General features: G+C 56.5%; 1 protein-coding gene across 1 annotated transcript; it reads right to left on the reverse strand.

Annotated features, from left to right (window-relative positions):
- Nucleotides 1-2,657: 2,657 nt before the first annotated feature.
- LOC128945676 (Krueppel-like factor 5) lies at nucleotides 2,658-25,889 on the reverse strand. The gene is made up of 5 exons (XM_054289476.1): nucleotides 25,746-25,889; nucleotides 14,449-14,496; nucleotides 9,691-10,594; nucleotides 6,805-6,864; nucleotides 2,658-2,836 (listed from the first exon to the last, which is right to left on the reverse strand). The coding sequence occupies exons 1-5, from the start codon at nucleotides 25,887-25,889 to the stop codon at nucleotides 2,658-2,660; spliced, it is 1,335 nt and encodes a 444-aa protein (XP_054145451.1).
- Between the last annotated feature and the right edge of the window lie 1,377 nt (nucleotides 25,890-27,266).

Genomic DNA, 27,266 nt, shown 5'->3' on the forward strand with positions numbered 1-27,266 from the left:
CAGCGTTTGATCCACTCCTTACAAAGTGGTGACATTTCCAAAATGTCCCAGGGGACTGGGGATGGAGGGACCTTCATTTGCCACAGCCACGTGGCTCTACCACTCCCTTTCCCCAGCTTTCTCCCCAAAAACAGCTGCCCTTGGCCATTCACACAAACCCAGAGCTGTCCACTCTGTCCATAGAAAAATAAAGGAACAAGAGCTGAGGATTTGCTGTGGTTTTCATTTTTAAAAACAAAAAATCGTTGCATAGAGAAGCATTTGCATGTGAGGAGTTTGCATACAGAGCAGCGCGTGGGTGCTAAAACACTTCTGCCCCTCATCAGATAGAAAAAAAATAATATTTATATATTTATATATTTACACACACAGAGTCCAGGGGAGGACAAGCAGAGGCTGTAGGGAAAAAGATTCCCAAGATTAGCAGGAAAATTATTTCCCATTCCCCTTGGATTTCAAGCTGCCTGTTGGTGGGTTTGGCTTTGTACTGGGTTTTAGCAAACTGGTTTTGGGCTCCATCAGCATCACAGGGTGGGGAAGGAGGGGAATTAGGGATGGGAAGAGGAGGTTTCCTTCTCCCAAGGCAGAGGGGGGTGAAGAGAAGGCCATGAGGGGCTGATGGTGACACACGTGGGGACCCTGTGCCCTGGGGTTTGGCTCCTGCACTGGAGAGGTCCAACCACAAGAGATGCCCCAAAAAACCATCTTGGAGTGTGGAGGTTGGTGCTGAGGGCTGGAAAACTGTTCCCACTGTTGGGAAAGCCATGCAGCAATTCCATGGCCTTTCCCCAGTGCATTCCCATCCTCCCTGGCTGAGGAGCCACAGGGAGGAGTCACCACAGAGCTGGAGCAGCGTCCACCCCAAAGCCAACACACACCACAGACCCCAAATCCTTCCTGCCCTCCTCTGCTGGCAAACAGAGCCATGGGATTGCTCCTGTTTATCCAAGGAAAAGGCCAAGCAGGAACCCAGCAGTGGCTCTGGCAGCAGCAGAGAGGAGTGGCCTCCAAATTCCAGCTGATTCCATGCCATGGTCCAGCCTGGCCCTCATCCCACACATCAATCCATGAGTCACCCAAATTTATCCATGGAGAAACAAGAGAGGAGGAGGAGGAGGGTGGAGAACAATCAATGTTCTGCTGGACACAGCAGGCCCATTATTTGGTCCTGATTCATTTACAATGCTCATAGTTGGTCTTGGAACTGGCTCTTGTTGTGCCCAAATTTAACCCCTGGAAGGCTTTGGAGAACAGGGACGTTCATCCCATGGGATGGGGGAAGGAGCTTAGGGAGCCAGAGGAGGTGAACCTGTGAGGTAGTCATGTGATTCCACTCTGAACAGCAGGATTTATTGGAATTTGTTTCCAAGATGCTTTTTTCCCTGTTTTTTTTTTTTTCCCCATCTGCTGGAATGGCAACAGCACAGGCCTGGTGGGACCAGCAGCCACCAAGTCCTTGTGGGATTTTTGAGAAGGGCACCACTGGTGGGTTCTAGGACACCAGACCTTCAGCAGTGGCTCTGCTGCTGTCCCCGGGTGGCTTCAAACCCACGCTGGTCCTCCCAGAGACACCCAAAGTCCAAATTCCTCTTGGAAGCAGAAATGGTAAGGACACAACCACAAAAACCTGGCCAGGCAGGGCAGGTGCTCAGAGTCCCAAGCTGGCTGCCAGGAATGGCTCAGTGGGACACGGGTGACACTTCTGACACCTGCTTTTGTGCTGCCCCTTGTTTGAAGGGTGAGTTTGTCACAGGTCTGTTCTTCTGTGCCCCCACAGAGACTGGGATTGTCACTGCCAGCAGTCCTGGGCACGGCTCCTGTTCTGGTGCCACATCCATGGTCACACCATGGGGGACAGTGCCACATCCATGGTCACACCCTGGCACTGGTGCCACATCCGTGGTCACACCATGGGGGACAGGGTCACATCCATGGTCACACCACGGCACCAGAGTCATATCCATGGTCACACCATGGGGGACAGGTGCCACATCCATGGTCACACCCCAGAATCAGTGCCACATCCATGGTCACGCCATGGGGGACAGTGCCATATCCATGGTCACGCCATGGGGGACAGTGCCATATCCATGGTCACACCATGGGGACAGTGTCACATCCACAGCTATGCCATGGGACACATGCCACATCCATGACCACACCATGGCACCAGTGCCCCACCCACGGTCACACCATGGGACAAGGTGCCACGTCCACGGTCACACAGTGTCACATCCATGGCTATGCCATGGGACGATCCTAGAGAGTCCAAGTGAGAGCTGTCACAGCCAAGCTGTCACATCCTCCTGGGCCTCACCAAAGGGGCAAAACCCATCCCAAAGGGTCTCGAGACAAGAAGTTGCTCCTGAGTGATGAAGAAATAGCAGGACTGCCAGAAGAAAGCCCTTGGGCATCCATGCTCCAGCGCCCCAGTGCCACCAGGAGCCTCGTCAGGAGCTCAGTCTGCAGTCAGGGCTGGTTTGAGGTGAGCTGGGGGTTCCAGTCTCTGGTAAGACCAGACACGTCGGGGCCGGGCTGGCAGGGCTCTGCTGCCGCCTGGGCCACGGCGGCACGGGGCCGTTCCTATGTACAGATCCTTCCCTGGGAGAAGGGAAGAGTTGGAGCTGCTCTCGGAGAAGTGGGAAGGGAGGCAGCTCCTAATTCTGGTGCCTCTTCATGTGCAGGGCCAGGTGGTCGGAGCGGGAGAAGCAGCGGCCGCACGCCAGGCACTTGAAGGGCTTGGCGCCCGTGTGCTTGCGGTAGTGCCGGGTGAGCTCGTCCGAGCGGGCGAAGCGCCAGTCACAGCCCTCCCACGTGCACTTGTAGGGCTTCTCACCTGCCCGGGGACAGCCACAGGTCACACGTGTGCCCAGCCCCCCAGACACCCCCCTGGCCTCTGGAGATCCCCGTTCGGCTCAGTGGCACTGCCAGGGCTGCCCGGCGTGCACAGCCCCGCTGAGGGAGTGCGGGTTGAGCTGCCCCACACAGGGCTTGTCCCTCTCCACCCCCTGCCCACCCTCCCAAAAACACCCCCAAGCCCCTGGGGGACACCCAATTGCCTTGGCACTGCCAGGGCTGCACTCAGCCCAGCACCACCAACCAGGTCCTGCCCCTCTTCACCCCCTCCCACTTTGCCTTCTGGTGCTCTTCAAGTCCCTGCTGGATTTTGGAGCATTTCTGGCAAAAAAATAACTTGTGAATTAGGTTGGGGTTTTTTTTAAATAAAAAGCCAGAAATTCCTAAGGAAGCTGTGAGTGGTGGGAGGCACCAGGAGGAAGACAGGGCTGTAAATCTAAATTTCAATCCGAAAAATCTAGATTTTTTGAAACTGCCATCCAATGTTGGTGGCTGCCCAATCCCTGGAAGTGCTCAAGGCCTGGTTGGATGGTGTTGGAGCAACCTGGTCTAGTGGAAGACACCTTTAAAGGATCAGACAGCCTTTAAAGACCCCTCCCAAAGCCAAACCATTCCAGGATTCCGTGACCTAATGCTCCACACCTCTGAGTTGCCCTGCCAGGGCTGCCAGCAGCTCTGTACACAACCCATTGTGTTTCCCTCAGCACATTCAGGTGATGTCATCCCGGTGCCCTCTCCCCCTCCCTCCCAAACACACCCATTCCCAACCGAAATCCACTCAGGCACGAACCTTTTCCCAGCCAGCTGGGAACTGCGCTGGAAAAGCCGCGGCCACTTCCAGCCGGGCCACGGGGCTGAGCCCTGGCTGCAGCCCTGTCCCCACGCAGGGCGTGGTGCTCTCAAATATTAGTGCTGCTCTTAACAGCCTCAACAGGCAGGCAGAGTTCAGGGAATGTGCTGACATTCCCGACCTCAAATATTTACCCTTCCCGGGGCCAAGTGCCGGGCGCAGCGGCGGCGGGAGCGCACGTCCGCACGCAGCACGCGTGCACGGGCATGTGTGCCCTGCCCTGCCGTGCTTCCAGGGATTCCTGCCTCCCCAGCCTTCCAGGAGCCCTTCCCGTGCTTCCAGGGAGCCCTTCCTCCCACAGGCTGCTGCATGGAACCAGGGAATCCTGGAACAGCTCAGCTTGGGAAGGATCATAAAGGCCTTCGTGTTCCACCCTGCCCAGACCAGGTTCCACCAACTTCCAGGGATTCCTACAGTGACTTCTAGGGATTCCTTCCTCTCCATGCTCCCAGGGAGCTCTTCCTCCCACAGGCTGCTCCACAGAGCCAGGGAATCCTGGATTGCTTTGTTTTGGAAGGGACCTGAAAGCCCATCTTCCCCAGACCAGGTTCTACTAGACCACATTCCACCTTCCACTAGATCCAAGCCCTATCCAACCTGGCCTTGAACAATTACAGGGATGGGAATGACACATTTGGCCAGGGAAGGGAAATCAGCCACAGCAAGGTCTCCAGTGCCCTGCCTGCAGTGGATAAAACACAAAACCATGGATACATGGGCCTGGAGGAGGCAGAGCAGCACAAGCACATCCTGCTCCTCCAAAAACCCCTGGATGCTGCTCCACGGGAAAGGGAGAGGGATTTTTATGGCTCAGGTAAACACAGCATTTGCAGAGGATTTACAAGGAGTTGGTGGGGGTTTTATGGGACTTGGGACATGCCAAGACAAAGGTAAGATCTTCCCAAAGGCAGAATTTTCCCAAAGGCAGGATTTGCCCCAAAATAGCAGAATTTTCCAAAGGCAGGGTTATCCTGAAGGCAGGATTTTGCCAAAGGCAGGATTTTCCCAAAAGCAGGATTTTCCCAAAGGCAGGATTTTCCTAAAAGATTTGCCCCAAAATGGCAGGATTTTTCCAAAAGCAGGATTTTCCCCAAAATGGCAGGATTTTCCCCAAAATGGCATGATTTTCCCCAAAGCAGGATTTTCCCAAAAGCAGGATTTTCCCAAAGGCAGGATTTTTCCAAAAGCTGGATTTTCCCAAAAGCAGGATTTGCCCCAAAATGGTAGCATTTTCCCAAAAGAAGGATTTTCCAAAGGCAGGATTTGTCCCTTGCAGCCCAGACCTTGTGCCCTCCAGGTCACCTGGCTGGGTCAAGCCCTTTGCTTTCAAACAATGCCAGGTGGATGTGCAGGACAGAATCCCAAGGTTCCCCATTGTCCCGGGAGCTGGCTGCCTCTCCCGGGACAGCACGGCAGGGCGGGCTCAAACAAAGGATCCGGGGTGGCATTCCCGCCCCGGGGGTTGATGTTTAACCTCACAATGGCACCCAGGAAATGAATGGTGGCTCCAGCAGAGGAAAACAGCCTGGCCATGGCAACGGAAACCACAAGGAAAGAGCTCCCAGACCAGCTTGTCAGGCAGGGAATGGGAGAAGGGACGTTTTTAACCCTTTGGGTGGTGGAGCTGAGGCAGGATTTGGGGTGAGCCATTGCTCTTGCAGCTCTGGTGAGCACCTCAGTAAGGATAGGGCTTCCAAAGCAAAACACAAGGCTTAAAAACATTGGATGCAGAGATGCTGGGCCAGGATTGTAGGATGTTCCGGATTGGATTCCCTGCTTTTTGCTCATCCCACGCCACCACCAGTGGTCCTGACTCCTCAGCTCACACCCTCCCTCACCTCTCCAGCCTCCCTTCTAACAGCAGGGGAAGGGAAGGAGGCAAAGCCACTTGAATTTCGTGCCTGATTGCTGGGAAACCTGGAAAACCACAGAGTTTTCCTGGATTTCAAACCCACCCAGGCTTTCCTGGGTACATCTTTATATGTGATAGGTAAGGTGGCGCCCAACTCGTGGATCCTGTCCTGGGCACAGAGTTCCCAACAGAAGGGACATGAGATATTTAATTTAATTTAATTTTAAAGGCCTGATTCCAGACTGTGATAAACCCCTATCAGCACCCATCTCTGGGACAACATCCTTCCTGTTCCTTTTTTTCCAGCCCTTCCGTGCTGTTTTCCAGCCCCTTGTGCCCAGCCCCTGCCAAAGAACCACCATGGCTCAGGCACAAGATGAAATTCTTTGTTTGAAGGGCTGATAAGGGGGGAAAGGAACAGAGCCAAGAGCAAGGAGCAATTCCCAGCCACAGAACAGGCTTTGGTCGTTGTTCATAAAAACCAGAAGTGAACTCTGGGCCTGGCTTAATTGCTCTCAGTAAAGATCAGCCCTCCTATAAAAGAGATTTATGAGGGCACTGATGGTTCCTGGAGTACCTGGGGATCTGATAATGTTTCAGGTATAATAAATGCTTTAATGAGGGTGCCAGGGCTTGAATGCAGAGTGTCACGGAGCTGGGATCAGCCCAGGGAGCTGTGCTGGGAGCTGCTCCCAGCTGGGCTCCCTGGGGCACCCTCAGCCCATCCCCTATGCACTGGGAGCCCTTCCCTGGGTGGTTCAGAGAGAATGGAACTCAGGGAGACACAAGGGGCTCCTCCCTCTCACTGGGAGCCCTGGGTGGGGGTTTGACACAGAAGAGATGCCCTGGTCTCCTCAGAGATCCTAAAGGTGCAGCATAGGCCTTATGGAGCCTTCCTGTAGGATCAGCAGGATCAGCCCCGGGTAGGATTTGGGACATCTCAAGGGAAGAGCTCAGAGTGACAAAAAAATCAACGATTCAAAGAACAGATCAGGTTGGGAGGGACCTTAGAGCCCATCTTGCACCATGGTAACTTCCACCATCCCAAGCTGCTCCCAGCCCTGTCCAACCTGGCCTTGGGCACTGCCAGGGATCCAGGGGCAGCCACAGCTGCTCTGGGCACCTGTGCCAGGGCCTGCCCACCCTCACAGCCAGGAATTCCTAATTCCCAATATCCCACCTAACCTTGCCTTTTTAGGGGGCTTTGGTACCTGAGGCTGGCAGCATTTCCTGGAGCTGCCCTTACCTGTGTGAGTCCTCTGATGTGCCTTCAGGTGGGAGCTCTTGGTGTAAACCTTTGAGCAACCTGCAAGGACAGAAAAAAGCACAATTTCCCTGTGAGAATGGGGCCCTTGCCCAAACAAACTCTGATATTTGAGGGGAGGGACAGAGCTGGGCCATGCAAACAAGCCTGGCTTGGGCTCAGCACTAACCAAGGAGCGTTTGCTCTTAGGCAGAGAGACTTTAACACCTCCTCCTGCCACCCATGGGAATTGTGCTGGGAATTAGGGGGGACAATCAAGCACAGAGGTTCAAACCCCCCTTCCAGCACCAGGATGAAAAGCCCTGATTCCCCCACATTCCTGGCTCTGTGCTGCCCTGTCTCTCTGGGCCCCACTCAGAGCTGACAGGACTGCAAGGCCGGGTTTTGTAACAGTCCTGGCCCAGCAAACGTGGTACCAATGTTCCAGGAAGCAGGAAACAGCCAGGGACAGGCACAACTTGGCTTCCAGGTCCCAGAGCAGAGCCAGGGGGAAGTGTTTTCACAAGACCAGCATGAACAGGTTTCATCAAGACAGTGTTTAACAGAAACACCACGACTGGGGAACAGTTCCAACAGCAGGTATCTCAAAAGGAGTCAGTTCAACTCCTCTGAAGTTTAAGTTGGATAAAGCTTAAGGAAGCTTCTGCTGCTTTTTCTGGCCCTGCTGCTTTGTGTTTTGATGAGGACATTCAAATATGAATTTGCATTTTTATGACCTGCACAAGCAGCACAGGGATATTTTTCATCCCAGGGTTTCCACCCAGCCCAGAGGAGCCTCCTGCTCAGGATCAGCCCTTGGTCCTGTCCTGCTCAGGTGGGCCAGGAGCTGCTTTTCTCCTCCTTGGCAGGAGGGACTCGGGGTGGTGACCCCATTCAGTTTGTTTCTGGGGCTCTGAAGCTTTGGCAGCCCCTCACATTTGGGAGAGAGATCAGGGAATGAAGGAATGGTTTGGGTTGGAAGGGAGCTCAAAGCTTTTCCCATTCCATGGGTGTGGACACCTCCCACCATCCCAGGCTGCTCCAAGCCCCAATGTCCAGCCTGGCCCTGGGCACTGCCAAGGATCCAGGGGCAGCCCCAGCTGCTCTGGGAATTCCATTCCAACCCCTGCCCACCCTGCCAGGGAACAATTCCCAATCTCCCATCTATCCCTGCCCTGTGGCAGTGGGAGCCATTCCCTGTGTCCTGTCCATCCTTGTCCCCAGTCCCTCTGCAGCTCTCCTGGAGCCCCTCAGGCCCTGGAAGGTTCTGGATGGGGCTTTACCAACAGCTCTCCCACGTCCATCTGGTTCCAGGTGTGAAGTCTCCAAGCCCCCCTCATTCCTCACAGAGGCCAGGTTGGTAAGAATCCCTCACCATTTTTCCTGACTGGAGTCACCTCCAGCTGAACCTCTGAGGGAGGGATCACATGGATCTCTGCTCCATCTCTGCATGTACAGACCCAGGATTTATTCAGCATAGATTGGGGTATTTTATTTTTTTTTTTGGCACCACAGACCAAAATCCTGCTAAAAGCAGCTTTGCCTTGGTGCAAATCCTGCAGGATGAGCTCTGAGCAGTCAGACACGAGGAGTGTGTCTGATACCAGCAGAAGATAAAAAATTCAGCACAAACCATCAACCACTGGCAGCTTGTGGCTCAGAAAGTCCCTGATCCACAGGGTACCAGAGAGTGGGAAGGTGTAAGCACAGAAAGATCTCTCTCAACCTCTCCTGTTCTTATGCAGCTCCTGGCACGGTGGCTGGAGATGGGATCTGGAGCAGGCAAAGCCTCTGGGCTGGCCTCAGCCACTCCCATGCCAGGGAAAGGGTCAGTAAACCTCCCTGAGGCAGTTAGGAAGTGACTTTCCTCATTCACACACCCCCACGGGAAAGCTGTTTGCTAATCCAAAGCTGCTCAGCCCTGGGGATCAGCCCAGGAAATGGGAGGTGTCTCCTGGCCCCAGGAGTGGCTCTCAATGGGATTGCTTCCCTGGTGTGTGCCATGGCATCCCAGACTGGCTTGGGTTGGAAGGAAAGCTCACCCAAGTTCCACCCCCTGCCATGGCAGGGACACCTCCCACTGTCCCAGGGTGCTCCAAGCCCTGTCCAGCCTGGCCTTGGACACTTCCAGGGATCCAGGGGCAGCCACAGCTGCTCTGGGCTGATCCTCAGCTGGAGGGCTTGGAGAAAGCTGGGACATGAAGGTGTCCCTGTCCATGGTGGGATGACATGGCCTTTAAACATCCCTTCCAACCCAAAGCGCTCCATGAATGCCCTTGCAGAGCTCCTGCTGCAGCACGTGGAGCCATGGAAGGAAGGCACAGGGATGTTCAGTTCATTGCCTCTTTGGAAGATCAGAACTCTCAGAGAGTCCAGCAGGGCTCCTGGTGGGAATTCCTTGCTGGTTTTCCACCCACTGTGAGAGAGAGAGGAAAAGGAAGGGGGAATGGGAATGGCAGAGTGGCTTCAGTGGCTGCTTGGGGTTGGGAAGGACTAGAGAGAAGCAACAGCTCAGGAACAGATTCCCAACTGCAGATTCCCAACTGCAGATTCCCAGGAGCATTCTCCCAAGTGCAGATTCCCAAGTGCAGATTCTCAAGTGCAGATTCCCAGGAGCATTCTCCCAAGTGCAGATTCCCAAGTGCAGATTCCCAGGAGCATCCCTGCCTTAGGAGCTTTGCTGAATCACATTTGCCAGAGTGTAAAGGGAGAGGGAAGGGGACACAACAGGAACCACACCGTGCTGGTGGGATCAACCTCTTCTACTCCCTCCCACTTCCCTGGGGCTCCATCCCCAGCTTCACCCCAAAAGGATCTCAGATTATCTTCCCTGGAGGCCCCCACCCATCCTCGGGGTGCCCAGAGCCCCCAGAGGCCCCGTGAGCACACCTGGGTAGTCACAGTGGTGGATCCTCCTCTTCTCCAGCTCGGGGTTGTTGCGCCGGTTGTACTTGGGGGGCTGCATCACCACGTGGCCCTGGGAGAGGCCCCCGACGCCGTTGGGCCCCGGGGGCATCGGGGCCGACTGCACCAGCTTCAGTCCGAAGGTGGCCTCGTAGGAGGGTGGCGGAGAGATGGTGTTGATGAGCTCGGGCTGGTTCTCGGGGCTGCCAGGCTGCGAGTTGGGGGGCGAGGGGGGCAGAGTCACCCCCGGGGCGGGGTAGAACTGCCCGGAGATGTTCCCAAAGCTGCCCTGTCCCTGGGCCACGTGCGGGTACTGCTTGAGGGGCCCCGCTGGCTGCACGGGCCTGTGTGCCACGCTGGCCACCGAGCCCGTGGACATGGTGACCCCGCTGAGGCAGCTGATGGCCGTGGTGCTGCTGGAGGAGGAGGCCAGGGTGGGAATGTCGGCGCTGGCGGCGCCCAGGGGCAGCTGGAAGAGCTGGGGTTGCTGCGGGTGGGCCGACAGCGGGATCTCAGCAGGCATCTCCTGCTTGATGAAGATGTTGTTGACCGCGACCGACTGGGGCATGCTGAACACGCTGGTGAAGTCGGGCAGGGTCTGCGTGGGGCCGGAGGAGGACGAGCAGGGCTGGGAGAAGGCGGTGCCGGGCTCAGATTTGATCTGCGGGAAGGGGGCCACAGGCTTGGGGGGCCGGTAGAGCCCCGTGCGCAGGTGGGTGGTGTCGGGCAGGATGACGTTGATGTTCACGCTGTAGGGAGCTGAGCTGGGTTTCTCTGTGGAGAAGAACTCGTCCACCACCGAGGCGCTCTCCCGGCGGTACTTCTTGTCCGGGAGCATGGGCACGGGCGGCACCTCGCTGGACAGGTACTTGTCCATCTCCGAGCGTGCCTGCGGCAAAAACACCAACACGGGGCTGGGAAAGCTGGGAACGCTGACCCTGACAGCCAGTGGGGGGAGGCACATGTCCCTCTAGCAGGAAATGGGCCCAGGAACCCGAGCTGAGGTGATTTAGCTCCGGGTCTGACTCAGCCAGACTCCCCGGGGCTGAATCAGCGTCCTCTGCCCCACTTCCCCCCTCCCTATCTCCCTGATAACACCGGGCAGCCGGGAGAGGATGCAGGTAGGACAGAAATCAAACCTGATAAAGGGAAGCAAGCTTTGGGTACAAAGCTTTGGCCACGCAAGCAGCAGGAGTGAGCACCAGGAAGGGGATGATTCCAGCCAGGATCACACCTCAGGCATGTTGGATCTGCAGCCCAGCCTGGACCTGCTGGCTCTGGTCTCCTTTGAACTCAGCAGCCTGAGGAGTGTTTTATTTTGGGGCAGTCTCTTTAATGAACTGAGGAATTCTAGGACAATACCTTTAATTAATTGGGAATAATTCAGGCTTAGAAATCTAAGTGATGTTGCCACTAATTCAGCATGTTCTGAGCCTGAAATGGGAACAGTTCCTGCCTTCCTGCCTCACCCGGCCAGTGACTCAGCCCTGGCCTAACCTTTGTGTTAGTTCTGGTTTTACGGAGCTGTTTTTACAAGCCTGGCTCCTCCAAGCCACCAGAACCTCTGGGCTCCTTCCCCTCCTGGTTCCTGCCTGCTGGGGCATCCCACTGGATGCAGGCCCAACAATCCAGCACTCTGATGGAGCAATCCTCGAGGAAATCCATCCTCTGGTGTGACTCAGGTTCTGCTCTCTGTGGCTGCAGATCCCAGCACTAAGGCTCTTGTGCAGATCTCCAGCCCTTCACTGCGTGGTTCCCAAGTGTCACAGCCCTCATGGAGAGTGCCACATTCCCATGGAGAGCAGCTGGAAAAGGACCAGGTTTCCCTGGCAGAGCCCAGAGTGCACTCCAGGAGCGGGAGCTGAGCTCAGCCCACGCCCTGAGCCACTTCCAGCCCTGAACTGTGTCACCACGGTGCCATGGGCCAAAGTCAGCCCTGCTGCCACCACAGGGCTCTTAACAAAGCTGGGTGGGAGCCAAGAGGTTTCCTGGCCCTTTGCAGGGAAAGAGCTCACTCAGAGCCTTTGCACCTCTGGCAGCCCTGCTGGCAGCACATGGCTGAGCTGGCTGTCACCCAGGCAGGGACAGCCACCAATGCACCCTGGGCACTCGGGGAGGCCGGGCAGGGCAGGGCAGGGTGCTGTGTGTACACAGCCTGCTGGCAATCCTGCAGAACCTGGGAATTGTCACGTGTGGAAAACACCTCTAAGGGCATCAACCATGACATGGCTGTCCTCATCAAACGTGGAGGTGCTGCAAGTTCCCATCCTGGTTAAAGGAATCTCCAAAGCCCCTCTGGAGAAGGAACCCTAAAGCTGCTTGTGGACTGATAGGATATCCCAAGTTGGAAGGGATCCACAAGGATCATCCAGTCCAGCCCCTGGTCCTGCATAGGGCACCCCAACAACTTCACCCTGATTGACCAAACATTCCTGGAGCTCCATTCCCTGGGGAGCCTGGTCAGTGTCCAGCACCCTCTGGATAAGGAACCTTTCCCTGATATCCAGCTGGCTCAGCTCTAGCCATTCCCTGGGCCCTGACCCTGGTGCCTGCCCTCCCTCTTTACCCTGAGGCATGGAAAGGTTTGGGAAGGGAAGGTTTGGGAAGGTTTGGGAAGGTTTGGGAAGGTTTGGGAAGGTTTGGGAAGGGAAGGTTTGGGAAGGTTTGGGAAGGTTTGGGAAGGGAAGGTTTGGGAAGGTTTGGGAAGGTTTGGGAAGGTTTGGGAAGGGAAGGGACTGGGAGAGCTGCAGCTCCACTCCATACCAATGGAGAGCTCCAACCCTCCCTGCTGGGGCTGGGCAGGTTCCTCCCACGGGAGAACCACGACCCAGCCCTGGAGCCCAGCCCTGGGCACTCCTGGCACCCAGGCTGGCACGGGCCAGGTTCCCTTGGGAATCAGCTCGCCCCTGGCAGCTCGGGATGCCACACATTCCTGAGCCATGAACGGCTCCACTTGGCAGGAGCAGGGCAGGCTGAGTGCTGGCTGCCATTTCCTTCACACTTCCCTTATCTCTGGCATTTCACTTTCTCACCTCCAGTTCCCAAGGGAAGGTCCTCCTGCCACAGGGGACCAGGCAGAAGAGAAATGGGGAAAAGTGTGGAGCTCAAAGGGCCTTTCCAAACTAAAGGATTCCATGGAAGACCCGAATTTCCATGGAGGGTTATGCCTCAGGTTTAGCTTTTACATTTTTCACATTCTGGGCTGCTTTAGTGTGTGGGTCTGGGCTTCATATTATGGGATGGTGAGCTCTGTGCACAGAGCAGGGAGACAAAACAATTCCTGCTCCAGCTGGGCACCAAGGACAAATGATCCAAATCTCACCCCAAGAGCACAAACACCGTGGGCTGAGAGAGAAAAACAAGCAGGGTGGGACTGCATGGGCTAAAGCTGGAATGGGACAATGAACTGCAAGATGCAAATGGAGCAGAACTGATCAAAGTGAGGGACCCCATGAGCAGTCAGGGATTTTGTGACCATTTTGGTTCATCTTGGGTGCAGCCCTGGCTGGGCTCTTGTGCTGTACAAGGTGCATCCATTGAGGAGATCCTTTTAATAAATCCCTGCTTTATTCTATAACTCTGTCCAGCCTCTGCTCTAGGGCAGCCTTGACAAGGCATCAAGGGCCTGAATTTCCATGGAGGGCTCTTGTTTGGTGTCACTCAACCTTCCCTTCCTCCAAAACTACCCCTCCCTGCAGAGCACTGTTATTTCTTGGTCTTACTATTTAAAAAACCACAGCAATTCCCCTTCAGGCTCCTGGAGAAAGGGGTAGTAAGGGACAGCAGTGGCTGTCACCAGCCAGGGGGACACCATCCCTGCCCCACTGCTCTGTGAGTGTGCAGCACCTGGACAACAACAATCCCACCCCATGGAATGCCCCAGCGTGCCACAGCTCTGCAGGAACCCCCAGCACCAGCGTCCCTCCCACAGGGACACACGGGAACCTTTGCTTTGTGCAATCACCTGGAAAACTCTGCCCGGCCGGGGGCTGGCACCTCCCAGCCCAAAGCACTTCCCAGGCAGGGCCCCAGGGCAGGGCTGGGGGAGCTGGGAAGGGGCTGAGCCTGGAAAGGAGCTGGGAAGGGGCTGAGGCTGGAGCAAAGGAGGCTCGGGGGGCCCTTGTGGCTCTGCACAGCTCCTGACAGGAGGGGACAGCCAGGAGGGTCAGACTGTGCTCCAGGAACAGGGACAGGAGCAGAGGGAACGGCCTCAAGCTGGGCCAGGGGATGGCAGGGTGGATATTAGGAAAATCTTCCCCAAAAGGGTTTTCCAGCCCTGGCTGGAGTTCCCATTGCTGGAGGGATTTAACAGCCATGTGGATGTGACACTTGGGGACATGGGTCAGTGGTGGCCTTGGCAGTGCTGGGGAATGGTTGGAGCTGATGGTCTGAGAGGGCTTCTCCAAATTAAACAATTCTGTGATCCTACAAAGTCCTCAGCTCAGACCAGCACAACTGAGGCGACCAAGTGCCACTCAAGCACTCAGGTGCTCCTGGCTGTCACTCCTGTGTCCCACAGCACAGCCCATGGGGACACACAGGCCATGGAGGTGACAGTGACACACACACAGGGGACTGGCAGAGAGGGAGGGATGTGTCCCAGCTGGAAGTGGGGATGGAAGGAGAGAGTGGGAACAGGGAGTGGGGAATGTCCCAGCTCAGTCTCCTGGGGACTCCTGAGCTCCCTCTTCCCAGCAGGAGCAGGAGGATGCAGGGGAAGGGATGAGGGAAGGTGCTGCTCACCTCCAGGATGAGCGGTGGCATCCGCTGGTCCATCCTCATGGGGTGCAGCTGTGGGAGGCAGGGCTGGGTTAGTGGGGTGTCCTCCTTGCCTTGGCCACCCCAAAGACCCCCCAAATCCCCTGGCCAAGGAGGGCAGCACCCCCAGAGCCTCCCAGAGCCCCCCAGGTCTCCAGGTATCCCCCATGCCAGTGGTGTCTCCTCCCACCCCACACCCCACACCATGGAAGCAGCTGATAGTTGCCCACCATGTGTTGATGGTTGCCCACCATGGCTGGAGCCTGTCCAAGGAGGAACAGGGAAGAACTCTTTGGAAAGAAGAGACAAATGGGCAGTACTGAGCTCCCCAAGGAGACTGAGGCACGGCACCTTAGATCCCTTTATCACCCCCACACAGATGGCAGTGAGCTCACAAATATTCTGCACCTCTCCCTTCTCCTGCCTCTGCCTCTCCCAGATCCCTCAGACCCAGATCCTTCCTCCAAGGTCAGTGTCCCAAACAGGCCACAGCCCTCCAGCACCAAGAAGAGGGGAAGAGATCTGGGATTCCTCCAAATCCCAAACCAGCATTTGCCAGGCTCCTGTGGGCTCCTTCTCATCCCACATGGTTCTCCTGCTCACTGGCAGGAGAGTTCCAGATCTCAGAGCTGGAGTCCCCACCTCCTGTGCCTGTCCCCTCCCATGGACAGCAGTGACCTGGGATGCTCAGCCCAACCCCCTGCAGGAAGGAGCCATTTCCCGGCTCTTTTTGGGCAAGACTGAATTTATCCCATACACCGGGTGCTCAGCTCATCCCACCAGTGATGTGGGCTCATGGGGAAAGACCTCAGAGCCCTGCAGATGAAGAGCCAGCAGGCTCTCAGTGGGGTCACCCAGTGTCCCTCACAGTCATGGCCATCCCTGGGGAGCAGGATGGGGGCAGGAGGCACCAGACAGCCCTGACTGCAACCCTGACTGCATGGCCACAGCTCCAGCAGCACCACGAGTCAGGGAAAGGGGAAACACCAACAAACCTTCTGGGAGGCCAGAGGGACTGGGATCCATCACAGAGCCCCACGATGGTTTAAGCTGGAAGGGACCTCAAGGCTCATCCCATTCCACTGTCCCAGGCTGCTCCAAGCCCTGTCCAGCCTGGCCTTGCCAGGGATCCAGGGCCTGCCCACCCTCCCAGCCAGAAATTCCTTCCCAAAACCCCACCCAAACCCACCCTCTTTGATTTGCAGCTGTTCAGGAAGGCAAAGCCAACAAGAAACTCCTCTCACAGCCAAAGCACTGAATTCCAGGGGGATTTTCCCCCCAAAGTCACCCAAGTTTGACCATGGAGAATCATCTCCTCAACTTGGCAGAGAAAGAAAACCAAATTAACAAGGAGGAGAAGGCACAAAGCAGCACTTTGTCCACTCCAGAAAGGCCACAGGACACCAGTTTGTGCTCTGGACCAGCAGTGTTACACTCAGCACACCCAAACCTGGTGACCAAAATTCCCTGGAGGATGGGATAACCTCAGGAGCAGCTCCTGGGAGAGCTGCAGGGTGTGAATCCCCCAGCCCCAGTAAAACCAGTGGCTCAGTGAAGAGAGCAATGCCATCCCACCTCTCCAGAGGGGATTTTCCAGTGGTTCACAGGGGTGGACATGAGCCCCTCCAGCCCTGGCAGTTCCCATAAATCCTGCAGGAGCCTGGGATTTATCCCTGGATCAGGTGTTCCAGCCTGGGGGAGCTGTTATCAGCACAGAGATCGATTCAAGCAGAGTCCAACACAAACATTTCTTGGCAGGCCCCAGATAAACCCGGATTAACCAGGAGCACGGAGAGCTGGGCTGGGGCTCGGGTGGGACTGGCTGTCCCCTGATCAAACACCTCCTAATCTGCAGGTGATAAATGACAAACGGCCCCAGGAGGAACATCAGGTGTTGTCACCTCCCTGGAGCGCCAGGGGACCAGGGAGGGAATCGGTGTTTGCTAAACAGGCACCAGAGCTCTGAGGGTGGCACCGGGGGCACCTGGGGGTATTTCACAGCCCTGTGCCCACTCCTGCCTGGGCACAGCTCCCAGCCCTTCTCCCAGGTGGGAGATTCCCTCTCAGATGGATCCTGTTCACAGCCAGCCCCCAGCACAGGGGCTGCAAAGAGCTCTGGGGACAGGGAAAAGGTAAATGTCACCTGTGTCCATGCTGGGCAGGCAAGAGCATCCAGCACTGAGGCCCAGCATCACAGGGATGCGGAACTGCTGGAGGAAATCCAGAGGAGGCCACGGAGCTGCTCCAAGGCTGGAGAGCTGGGGGTGCTCACCTAGACAGAAGCAGCTCCAGGGAGAGCTCAGAGCCCTGCCAGGGCCTGAAGGGGCTCCAGGAGAGCTGCAGAGGGACTGGGGACAAGGGATGGAGGGACAGGACACAGGGAATGGCTCCCAGTGCCAGAGGGCAGGGATGGATGGGATATTGGGAATTGTTCCCTGGCAGGGTGGGCAGGCCCTGGCACAGCTGGGGCTGCCCCTGGATCCCTGGAAATGTCCAAGGTTGGTTGGAGCTTGGAGCAGCTTGGGATGGTGGGAGGTGTCCCTGCCCAAGGAATCTTAAAATCCCTTCCTACCCAAATTTGGCTTTAAACTGAAAAGGAGTAGGTTTACATTAGGTATTGGGGAAAAAACTGTTCCCTGGCAGGGTGGGCAGGCCCTGGCACAGGCCCTCGCAGTGCCCAAGGCCAGGTTGGACACTGGGGCTGGAGCAGCCTGGGACAGTGGGAGGTGTCCCTGCCATGGCAGGGGTGGGATGGGATGAGCTTTCCTTCCCTTCCCACACAAACCATTCCAGGATCCAGCCCCAGAGGCTCCGGGCTCCAGCCCAGCACTGGCAGTGCCCAAGGCCAGGCTGGACACTGGGATTTGAAGCAGCCTGGGACAGTGGAAGGTGTCAGGCTGGGTGATCTCCAATGTCCCCCAGCACAAACCAGTCCCTGTCTGGATGACTCCCTGACCTGGGGGTTCCAGGAAAGGGGGAGCAGCAGGAGGTGGCTCCAGCAGGAAGGGGGGCTGTCCCAGCAGGAGGGACCTGGGCACAGGTGTGGCACAACGGCCGGGGTGCCACCACCCAGCCCCGGCTCCTTCTCTCCGTGCACCTGCACGAAACTGCAGCCTCCAAGGGAATCAGCAAACAATGGGCAGGATAATCATCAATCAACCCCCTGGCACGGCCCTGGCAGTGCCCCTTCGCAGGCTCACTTTATAAATAGCCTGTATTTATATCCAGATTTGGTTCAATATCAGCATTTATTGTCTCCTGGTTAAATATTGACCTGGGTAAATATTTGATCCTCTGATCATTTGGGTTTGATACCGACCTGCATCGACGTTATTTTCTGTTTGTTCCTCACGTCTCCTGGAACTCTCTGTAAAACGGGATTAGCAAAGAAAGCCCCCGGGACTCTTCCTTTCAAGTGCCCAACGTTTGGCTGCTATAAACAACAAAGCCTGTCCCAGATGGAATCTGAGCTCCCATGGGAATGTGCTGGGCCCAAGGAGGCCCTGGATGGGTTCTGAGCACTCCAGGGTGAGGGGCTGCCCTCGAGGCATTCGTGGATTATTTGGGTTGGAAAACGCCTCCAAGGTGACCAAGCCCAAGGTTGACATCACCCACCCCAGACATTTCCCCTCTTCCTGCCCCAGTTCCCTGCCAGACAAAGATGTCAGACCCCATCCTGCCCCAAGCTGGGTGCTCAGAGCACTCCTGATGAGGTGCTGCTCCCAAACCATTCATGGAATTTCATTCACTCTCCAGGTTTGTGCCCATGGCTGGCCCAGGAGATGGGCAGGGTTATCCCAGTGCTCTTTCCTGTCCTTGTGTTGGAACTCCCTGAGCAGATGATGAGTTCCTAGGAGCCAGGGAAGCTGGGAATCTCCATGCAGGCAGCCCCACTCCCAGAGCTGCTGGCTGTGTTTGCAGTTCCTTCCCTCCAGCAGCTGATAAAGGCTCCCTCAAAGGCAATCCAGCTCAGGAATTTATCACCGGGATCCTGCCACAATCCCAAAGGCCAAGGGAGCCAGGGAAAACAGCCTCATCCAACTCCAAGGTCAAGGGGCTGCAGGAGGAGCAGCTGGGAACAGCCAGGCTCCAGCAGCAAGCAGAAACCCTCCCAGAAACAGAGCCATAAATGGAGTGAAAAATAACAAATCCCTGGAGACACAGAGCGGGAAGGGAATGACACAGGAGCATCTCCAGATGAGAGGGTGGGTGGGCTCCCATGGGGGTCCCATGATGACTTTGGGGTGGATCCAAATTTTTGGGGTAGATCCCACTTCTGCAGGACCACTGAGAACCACCTCAGCCCTGGATGGAGCTGGAAGGGAGGTGGGAATCAGGGATGGCCTCTCCCATTGCTCCACCTGGTGTGAGGACAATTCTCAAAGTGTGGGAAGGGAGGACATGAGGGTTTAAGGGAGCTGGACCTCCACAGCTTTCAGGATATTCCCATTCCATGATTTCTGAGCTGCTCCTGCTCAGCAAAGGCTGAGGTGAAGCCCCTGAAGGCAATGGAGGTTTTCCATCAAAGCTCCTGGAGGTCGCCCTGGGCTGATCCCTGGTGTGAGCTGCTACAGCCCCTTGGAGGGTTTTTTGGGAAAAATGAAATTATTTAATGTCATTTCAATCCTGGAAGATTGCGAGGCTTGGAGCTGCTCCAGCCTCAGCCAAAACACTCAAGGAACCCTGGGTTACACAGGCACAAATCAGCTCTGGATTTGGAATTAGCCAGGAGCAGGGGCCCCCTGCAGCTCTGCTGCTCCTTCTGGACTCAGGTCCATCCCAGAACTGCCTCCCCCTGACTCCTGGAGGCCACAATCCCCAGGATTACCTGGGCAGGTTTATCCACCTGTCCCTGCCCACAGGCACTGGGGTTGTCTTTGACCTTCCAGTGCCCCCAGTTCCACATCCCTGCCCCGGGTCCTGAAGGTGCTGTGGGAGAGGTTTGGAGCTCCAGGATCATCCCCAGCTGGTGGGATTGACTCTGCCTCCCCAGCCCCTGTGGCAGCTCCCAGGGGCTGACAATGGAATGAGTCACTGGCTGCTTGCCCGGGCTTGTGGAGCCCTCCTGGCACCCAGATCCCATCAACGAGGCCACAAATCCCCTTCTTCCCAGGCAAACCACGGGGCAGACCCCAGGCAAGGTCAGGTTTCACGTGCAGACAGCAAATCCCCCCATCCCTGCAGCCCCAACTTCCTCCCAGAGAAGTTGGGAAAACAAAACAGAGCCCGAGGCTGCCTTGGGCTGGGCCAACCCTTCCTCCAAACCAAGATCTGCCAGAACAGGGACTGAGGGGACACTGGAGCACATCCACTCCTGCCATGTGCCCTGTGCTGAGTATTTCATGGAATCATGGAATGGTTTTGGTTGGAAGGGAGCTCAACCATCACCTCAATGACCTCCTGCCATGAGCACAGACATCTGTGCTTCTGGTGTGGTGCTGGCAGCAGAAATCTGGAGTTTCCTCCAGATCCAGGGCCCTCCACCCAAACCCTCCCTTTCCACACTTTCCCTGCGTATAAAGGAATCCCCAGTTGCTGTTAATTAAGGGAAGCTCATTATGGCACAGGCCAGTAACAGCTCCCAGGGGAAGCTCTGAGCCCTGGAGAAGCTCCAGGGGAGCATTTGGGAGCCTGGGCATTGCCAGCCCTGGGAAACACAAGGACTGAGGGGATGGCAAACCCCAAATTAATGGAGTTGAGCTCCTCCCACACCACAGAACCACAAAAACTCCAAATATTGTAAGCTGCCCAGAACAAAACATTCAGAAGTGTTTTGGATGAGCACCTGGGGAGATGCCCTGATTTTCCCAACAAATTTGGGGCTTTTCCACAGCTTAGAGAACGTCAAACCTGCTCATTGGGAGGAATTTTGATATATCCAGCCATTCCTGGGTTTAGCTCCCTGAAATACTCCTGAGGAGCAGCAAAATTACGATTTTGTAGAGACAACGTTAAAATATTTGGGGTAAATAAATACACAACAAAAAAACCCACGGTTGGATGCGCTGGAGAACATCCCCTGGCCTCTCCATGATGGGTTCAGATCCATGAGATAAATCACCTCAGGTGTGAGGGATCTGATAAGGGATGGATAAAACCCTGCTTTTTGGCATAAAACCCTGCTTTTTGGGATAAAACCCAGCTTTTTGGATAAACCTGTGTTTTTAGAGCAGCTACACTGCGATGAATTCTTTACCGTTCCCTTCTCCTACTTGCACTGAAAATCCTACCAGGAGCGAGGTCCTGAAATGCATTTTAATACTCACAAATCCTGCTCTGGGTGGGAACTTAAGGTCCCTCCCCATCACGCTGAGAAAACAATAATTTTCCAAGAATTCTCGCAGCGTTTCTGAACTCAATGAAAGAATCTTTGTTTGAGTTTCAAGCCGAGCTTGAACGGGGCTGAAGCTCTTTGATGTGGTAAACAGCTCATGGGGGTTTTTTTGGAGGGTTTTCATGCTAGCTCAAGTTCTGAGAACATCTGAATTGTAAACACGAGCTCTCCAATCCCCGGAGCCCGGCCGGGCCCTGTGACTGCGGGAATTCGCCAATGGAGCACGGGCAAAGCAAACACTGTAATCGAGCTCACAAGACGCTCGTAAGTGCGATTATTTGCAGTGGATGGGTTGGATAAAAGAACTCAGTGGAGCAGGGAAGGAGAACAAAACAGCGCCGGGAGGTGACCGAACAGGTTTGAGAGGGGGAAAACTCCCGGGCGGTGATGCACGGGCCAGAAATGCATTCCCCAGAGCCGGGCAGCGGGCTCAGCTGACGGGATTTGCCTCCCGCACAGCGCTCAGGAGGAGCTGGAGGGAAATCCGGAGCGCCCCGCTCGCTCCCTCCTTTCCCAGCTTTCCAAAAAGGACAAAACACCGACCACCAGGCGCTTTCCCAGCTAATCCGAGCGGATGGCAGGTCGCAGGGAGGAGGACGAACCTGGAATCCTCGTCCTCTTCCCGAGCAGAACAATCAGCCTTTGTCCCACCGGGACAGAGCCGCAGCTCCGCGGCTCAGAGTTGGGCTGAGCTGCTCCTTCCATCCTGTTCCTTCCATCCTCCTGCTCCTTCCATCCTGCTCCTTCCATCCTCCTGCTCCTTCCATCCTTCCCCTCCTTCCATCCTGCTGCTCCTTCCATCCTGTTCCTTCCATCCTGCCCCTCCTTTCATCCTGTTCCTTCCATCCTCCTGCTCCTTCCATCCTCCTGCTCCTCCTGCCCCTCCTTCCATCCTGCAGCTCCTTCCATCCTTCCTCTCCTTCCATCCTTCCTCTCCTTCCATCCTGCCGCTCCTTCCATCCTGCTCCTCCTTTCATCCTGTTCCTTCCGTCCTGTTCCTTCCATCCTTCCCCTCTTTCCATCCTGCCCCTCCCTCCATCCTTCCCCTCTTTCCATCCTGCCCCTCTCTCCCTCCTGCCCCTGCCCAGGGAGCTCAGAGCGGTTTGGGGCCTCCAGAAAACTCCAATAACAAATATTGTGGATGAAACCCCAGCATGTGCCAGGTTTGGGCTCACTGGTTCTACCCAGAGCTTCCTGCAGAGCTGCTCTGCCATGGCACCAACCCCTGGGCTGGGGATTCTCCTGAGGGTCTTCCAGCAAAATCAGAGGGATAAATGGATGCTTTGTGGGAATCTGTCCCAGCTCCCTGTGGCCCTGCAGACACCTGCCAGGCACAAAGCCCAGCAGACTTGTAAATCCAGAGGCTGGTCCCAAAAACTTGGGATCAGCTGATCCCAAAGCAAAAGAGAGGGAAGGATCCCTCCCTCTGGAGATCCCTCATGCAAGGCTCCACCAGCCAGAGGGATCAGGTGTTCCCATTCTTCCTTGGCAAGATTTAACTTCCCATCTCTCCCACTCCATTCCTGCACTCCCTGGAGCCAGCACCCTCTGGAAATGGCTTTTGCATGGCATTTCTGAACCCTTCTCCAAAGCCAGGAGGATCCCCAAGGGAGGGAATTCTCCCCAAGCATCTCATTCCAGATCCACAGCAAAATTCCAAAGCAGCCATCTCCCCTTTCCCTGCAGAAAAGCCAAATTTATTCCCTGCCTGCAGCTCCTGAGATTCCAAGGCAATGAATCATCTGCTGGGCACTCCAACATCTGTCCTAAAAAGTAAAGGAGCTTTATTTATGGGAGGCAGGACTCTCCTGGCCCTGACCAGGACCCACCACCCTGGTTCCAAGGCACTGGAAAAGCCATCCCTGCTCCAAGGGACAGCCACCCTCAAGCCACCAAGCCACACTCATGACAAGGGACAGGGACACAGGGACAGGGCAGGACTGAAACAGCTCCTGAAAGCTGGAGCATTCCTAAAAATGCTGGATCCAGCTTCTCCTGTGATCCAGGAGCAAAATCCCTGCCAAGATGAAGGCAGAGGAGCAGCACAGCACTGGCACCCTGTTCCACAGTTGATCCACGCTGCTAGAAGGGTCTGGCAGTGCCATCCCAGCACTGAGGAGGTGAAGTGCCAGGAAAAGCTCTGGGAACAGCACTTTCCTCATCCCATCTCATGTGTCCAAGCACCCCCCAGATGCTGGAGATGTTTTGTTTCTCCTGAGCCCCCCCTCAGCCCAGAGAGAACCAAGGACAGGGCGGGGAAGTGCCTGTGGGGCAGGAACTGGGATCAGGGCACACAAAGGGAGCCCTTTGCTGCTGTTCCTCAGCCTGCAGCCAAGGAAAATCCCTTTCCACACTCCTCAGCATCTTCCTTGTTTCCCACCGCAGCCTCAGCCCCACCGGGAGCTCACCAGCCCCAGCACAACTGCCCTGGGGCCTGGCACAGGCAGGAAGGGGTTAAACCGAGGGACAGGGACAGGGGTTTGTCCTTCTGTCTCTCCCCAGCAGCTCCTGCCCTCTCTCAACAGCTCTGGATCCTCCAACAGCAGAATTCCCAGCTGGAGCCAGGGACACAGGGACTGCCTTCCCAAACCCTCAAGGACAGGGTGGCAGAGCCACCTCCCCACAGCCACAGGGAGCCTGGAGGAGCCAATTCCTGTCCTGGGTGATCCCGGGATGCTTCTGCAGCCCCAGGGGCCCAGGAATGCTGTGGCAGCCAGGTGGGAGCACGGATAAATCCCCCAGGCCCCTCACTCATCCAGGGGACCCGATAGCCACACAAAGGGATCAGCTCCTCCTCTCCTGAAATGTTCCCTGGACATCACTTTATTATTATTATTATTATTATCCTTACTTTTATTATTTTTTATTATTATTATTACTATTATTATTCCCTCCAGCATCAGCCACTGGAGATTTAAAGAAGAAAATGCTTTTTCTGGCTGATGTGACCCAAATCAGGAATGAACAGTCCTTTCCTCTCACTAGCCCTTTTCCCTCCTCTTTTCTCTGTTTTTTTGGTTGGTTTTTTTTTTTTTTTTGTTGTTGTTGGAAAAACCAATGAAAAGGAAAATTTGACTGGAAATTCCACAAAGGATCTGTTTCCACCTGAGCCGAATCCAATAACATTTTCGACAGCAAAGAGCTCCCACCTGAAAAGCAATTTGAGGGGGATATATGGCAGTGGGACATTGAAATCACAGGGATGATTTGCTGCTGCCTCTTCCCAAGCTCAGGCAGCCAGAGCACAGGAACTGCCCCAAGTTGGAGCCTGACAGGTCACAGCCTTTGGCACCTGCCTTGTCAAGCTGATAAAAACCCTCTGGAGCAAAGGCTCCCCAGCCCTGCGGCTTCCAGCTCCTCCTGCCTCCAGGCAGGGCTCCCACAGCACCACAGCCTCTGGGAAAAAGGGACCAGGCCATGGAAAATCCTGCCTGGGGCTGTGGGCTCCAGCCCGGGGCTCTCGGGGTGTCCCAGCACAGCCCTGCTCCCTGCGTGGCTTTGGGGATCCATGGGACCTGCCCAGCCCCACAGCTGCTGTGCCAGGATCCCACTGCCCAGGAGGGACACAGGAGGGTCAGTGGCAAAGGGTGACACCTCCAAGGCTGTCATCACCCCAGAGCAAAGTGGGACCAAACTGGGAGGAGAAATTTCACCTTTCCGCTGGAAGCACAGCAGGGATAGCATAGAGTGAAGGTGTCCCCAGCCATGGGTGGCCCCATGAGGGGAACAAGAGGTGGCTCATGGCCAGCCATAGTCACACTGCCTCATCCCACCCAGACAGAAAAAGGCAAGAAGCCAAGCTCACCCTCCCCCAGCCCATTTTGGGGGGTTTGGAGGGAGCTGTCAGCTTTCCCCCCAGGACAGGCCCTGGGGACAATGCCCAGCTTTCCAAGAGCCACCACCCGTCTCTGATCCAGATGATCGCCAGACCCCACAGGAGAGGGAGGAATGGCTCCCTGTTTGACCCCACACCCACAAGCACCACTGACAGCCCCTGTGGATCCCAGAGCTCCAGGAAATCCAGGGATGGAGCCACGGCCTTCACCTCCCTCTGCGGGACACAGCCCCAAAATGGCCCTGGGCACTCTGGTGACGTGGGGAGCAGAGCAGGGGCACTGGGCACATGGCCCCGAGCCTGCCTGGTGCCACCCAGGCCGGGGTGGCCTCCCGGGACTCTCTGCAGGAGCAGCAGCGGGTTGGGGGTCCCTGCGTGGCCCCGGAGCCGGGCCCGGAGCGCCCCCGCCCCGCTCAAAATGGCGCTGGGGCCGTGGGGTTGGGGTTAATCATTACCCCGGGCACCCCGCGCCCCACGGAGCGGGAAAAGGGGAAACCTCGGCTCCAGGGTGGGGCCCGGCCTGCCGCACCCGCCCTGCAGCAGGAAGGGCGGCCGGAGCTCTGGGGGTAGCACACGGAGCCCGGTCCCCTACATGGGGTGGGCAGCAGGGCCCAGGACCGGGGTGGGCCTGCGGGAACACCCCAAAGCCTCATCCCGGCCTTTATCTGTGGGGAATGCTGCCAGGGAATCTCGAGGAGCATTCCTTCCTCACGGCAGAGGTGGAAAAGTACAGAGAATCAAATAAAATCGAAAATAAGGTCCCGTATCCCGTCCGGCACACGCAGGCACAGCAATCCCGATCCCAAAACCTTCCCGGGTGGGAGAGCCCCTGGACACCCCTGGCCTGCCAAGCCCAGGGCACAGGGACTGAACCCTGGAGCGGGAGCAAAGCCCACACGGACTTTGCCGGGGAGATTTGAAGGCAAAAAAACCCAAACCAAAATTCCTGAACGAAACGCAACACGCCCAGGAGAAAAGCCAGCGCAGGGGGAAGCGGGAGCCCACAGAGGCACGGAGGTGTCGCAGCCACGACGGGAGAAACAAAGCAGAATTGAGCCCAAAGCCGGCGGCATCTGAGCGGGCGGGAGCGGCCCCTTCCCTCCCAGCGCTTACCTGCGCCAGCTCGGGAGGGGTCTCCAGGGGCCGTGAGGGGCCTTTGATGTCCTCGAAGACCGGGGTGTCCTCGCTGGGCTCCCCGGACATGCTGACGGGTTTGAGCGGTGCCAACACCGCCGCGTCCACCAGCCCGCTGCTCATCCCCCCGCGCCCCGCACGGGACAGGGAACCAGGCCCGGGAAACGGGGAAAGGGGGAAAAAAGGGGGAGAAACAAGGGAGGGGAAGGGAAAGAACCCCCTGAGGCGAGGCGGAGCGAGCTGCGCGGGTGGGAGGCCGGGAAGGCTGTACCTGGCCGCGGGAAGGCTCTACCTGGCCGCGGGAGGAGGAAGCGGCCCCGGAGCGGGCGGTGATGCGGAGCCAATCAGGCTCCCGGCGCCGGCCCCGCCGGGACAGCGCTCATAAAAGGGCGAGGGAGCCCCGGCAGCGAGCCCGGGAGCTGCAGCACCCCGAACACAGCCCGCGAGCTCTGCCACCCGCCAGGCTCCGACAGGGAGCTCAGGAAGATCCCACACCCCGGGGTTCAATCCCGATCCCAACCCCGAGCAGGTGGCCGGGAGCTCTGTCACCAGCCGTGACCCCACAATGCGCTTGGGAAGCTACAGCACACCAGGACTCAAATCTCAAGCTCTGTCACCAGCCATGCTCTGGTAGGGAGCTCAGGAAGATCTCACACCCCGGGATTCAATCCCAGTCCGAACCCCAAGCAGGTAGCCAGGAGCTCTGTCACCAGCCATGATCCCACACCCCAGGATTTGATCCTCAGTCCCAACTCCAAGCTCTGTCACCAGCCATGATCCCACACCCCAGGATTTGATCCTCAGTCCCAACTCCAAGCTCTGTCACCAGCCATGATCCCACACCCCAGGATTTGATCCTCAGTCCCAACTCCAAGCTCTGTCACCAGCCATGATCCCACACGGAGCTCAGGACGATCCCACACCCCCGGATTGGATCCCCGATCCCAACCCCAAGCTCTGTCACCAGCCATGACCCCACAAGGCACTCAGGACAATCCCACACCCCTGGATTTGATCCCCAACCCCAAGCTCTGTCACTAGCCGTCATCCCACACAGAGCTCAGGAAGTTCCAGCACTCCAGGATTCGATCCCCAATCCCAAACCTGTCGCAGTTAACATGCCAAATAAAAAACACACTACAACACAAACCCAAGCTCCATCACCAGCCATGCTCCAACAGAGTGCTCAGGAAACCCCAGGATTCAATCCCAATCCCAACCCCAGGTGGGTGGCCAGGAGCTTTGTCACCAGCCATGACCCCACACGGAGCTCAGGACGATCCCACACCCCTGGATTTGATTCCCAATCCCAACCCCAAACTCTGTCACCAGCCATGACCCCACAGAGAGCTCATGAAGTTCCAGCACTCCAGGATTCAATTCCACTCCCAATCCCAATCCCAATCCCTGATTCCTTCCAGGGCCTCATCAGCCAGGGGGCCCAGCCAGCTCCAGCACCACCAGAATGAAGGGATCTGCCCCAATCCCAAGGCCTGGAAC

The sequence above is a fragment of the Melozone crissalis genome, unplaced genomic scaffold (assembly GCF_028551555.1).
Source record: "Melozone crissalis strain CALT ecotype California unplaced genomic scaffold, PUWL_Pcris_2 ptg000068l_1, whole genome shotgun sequence".
NCBI lineage: Eukaryota > Metazoa > Chordata > Aves > Passeriformes > Passerellidae > Melozone > Melozone crissalis.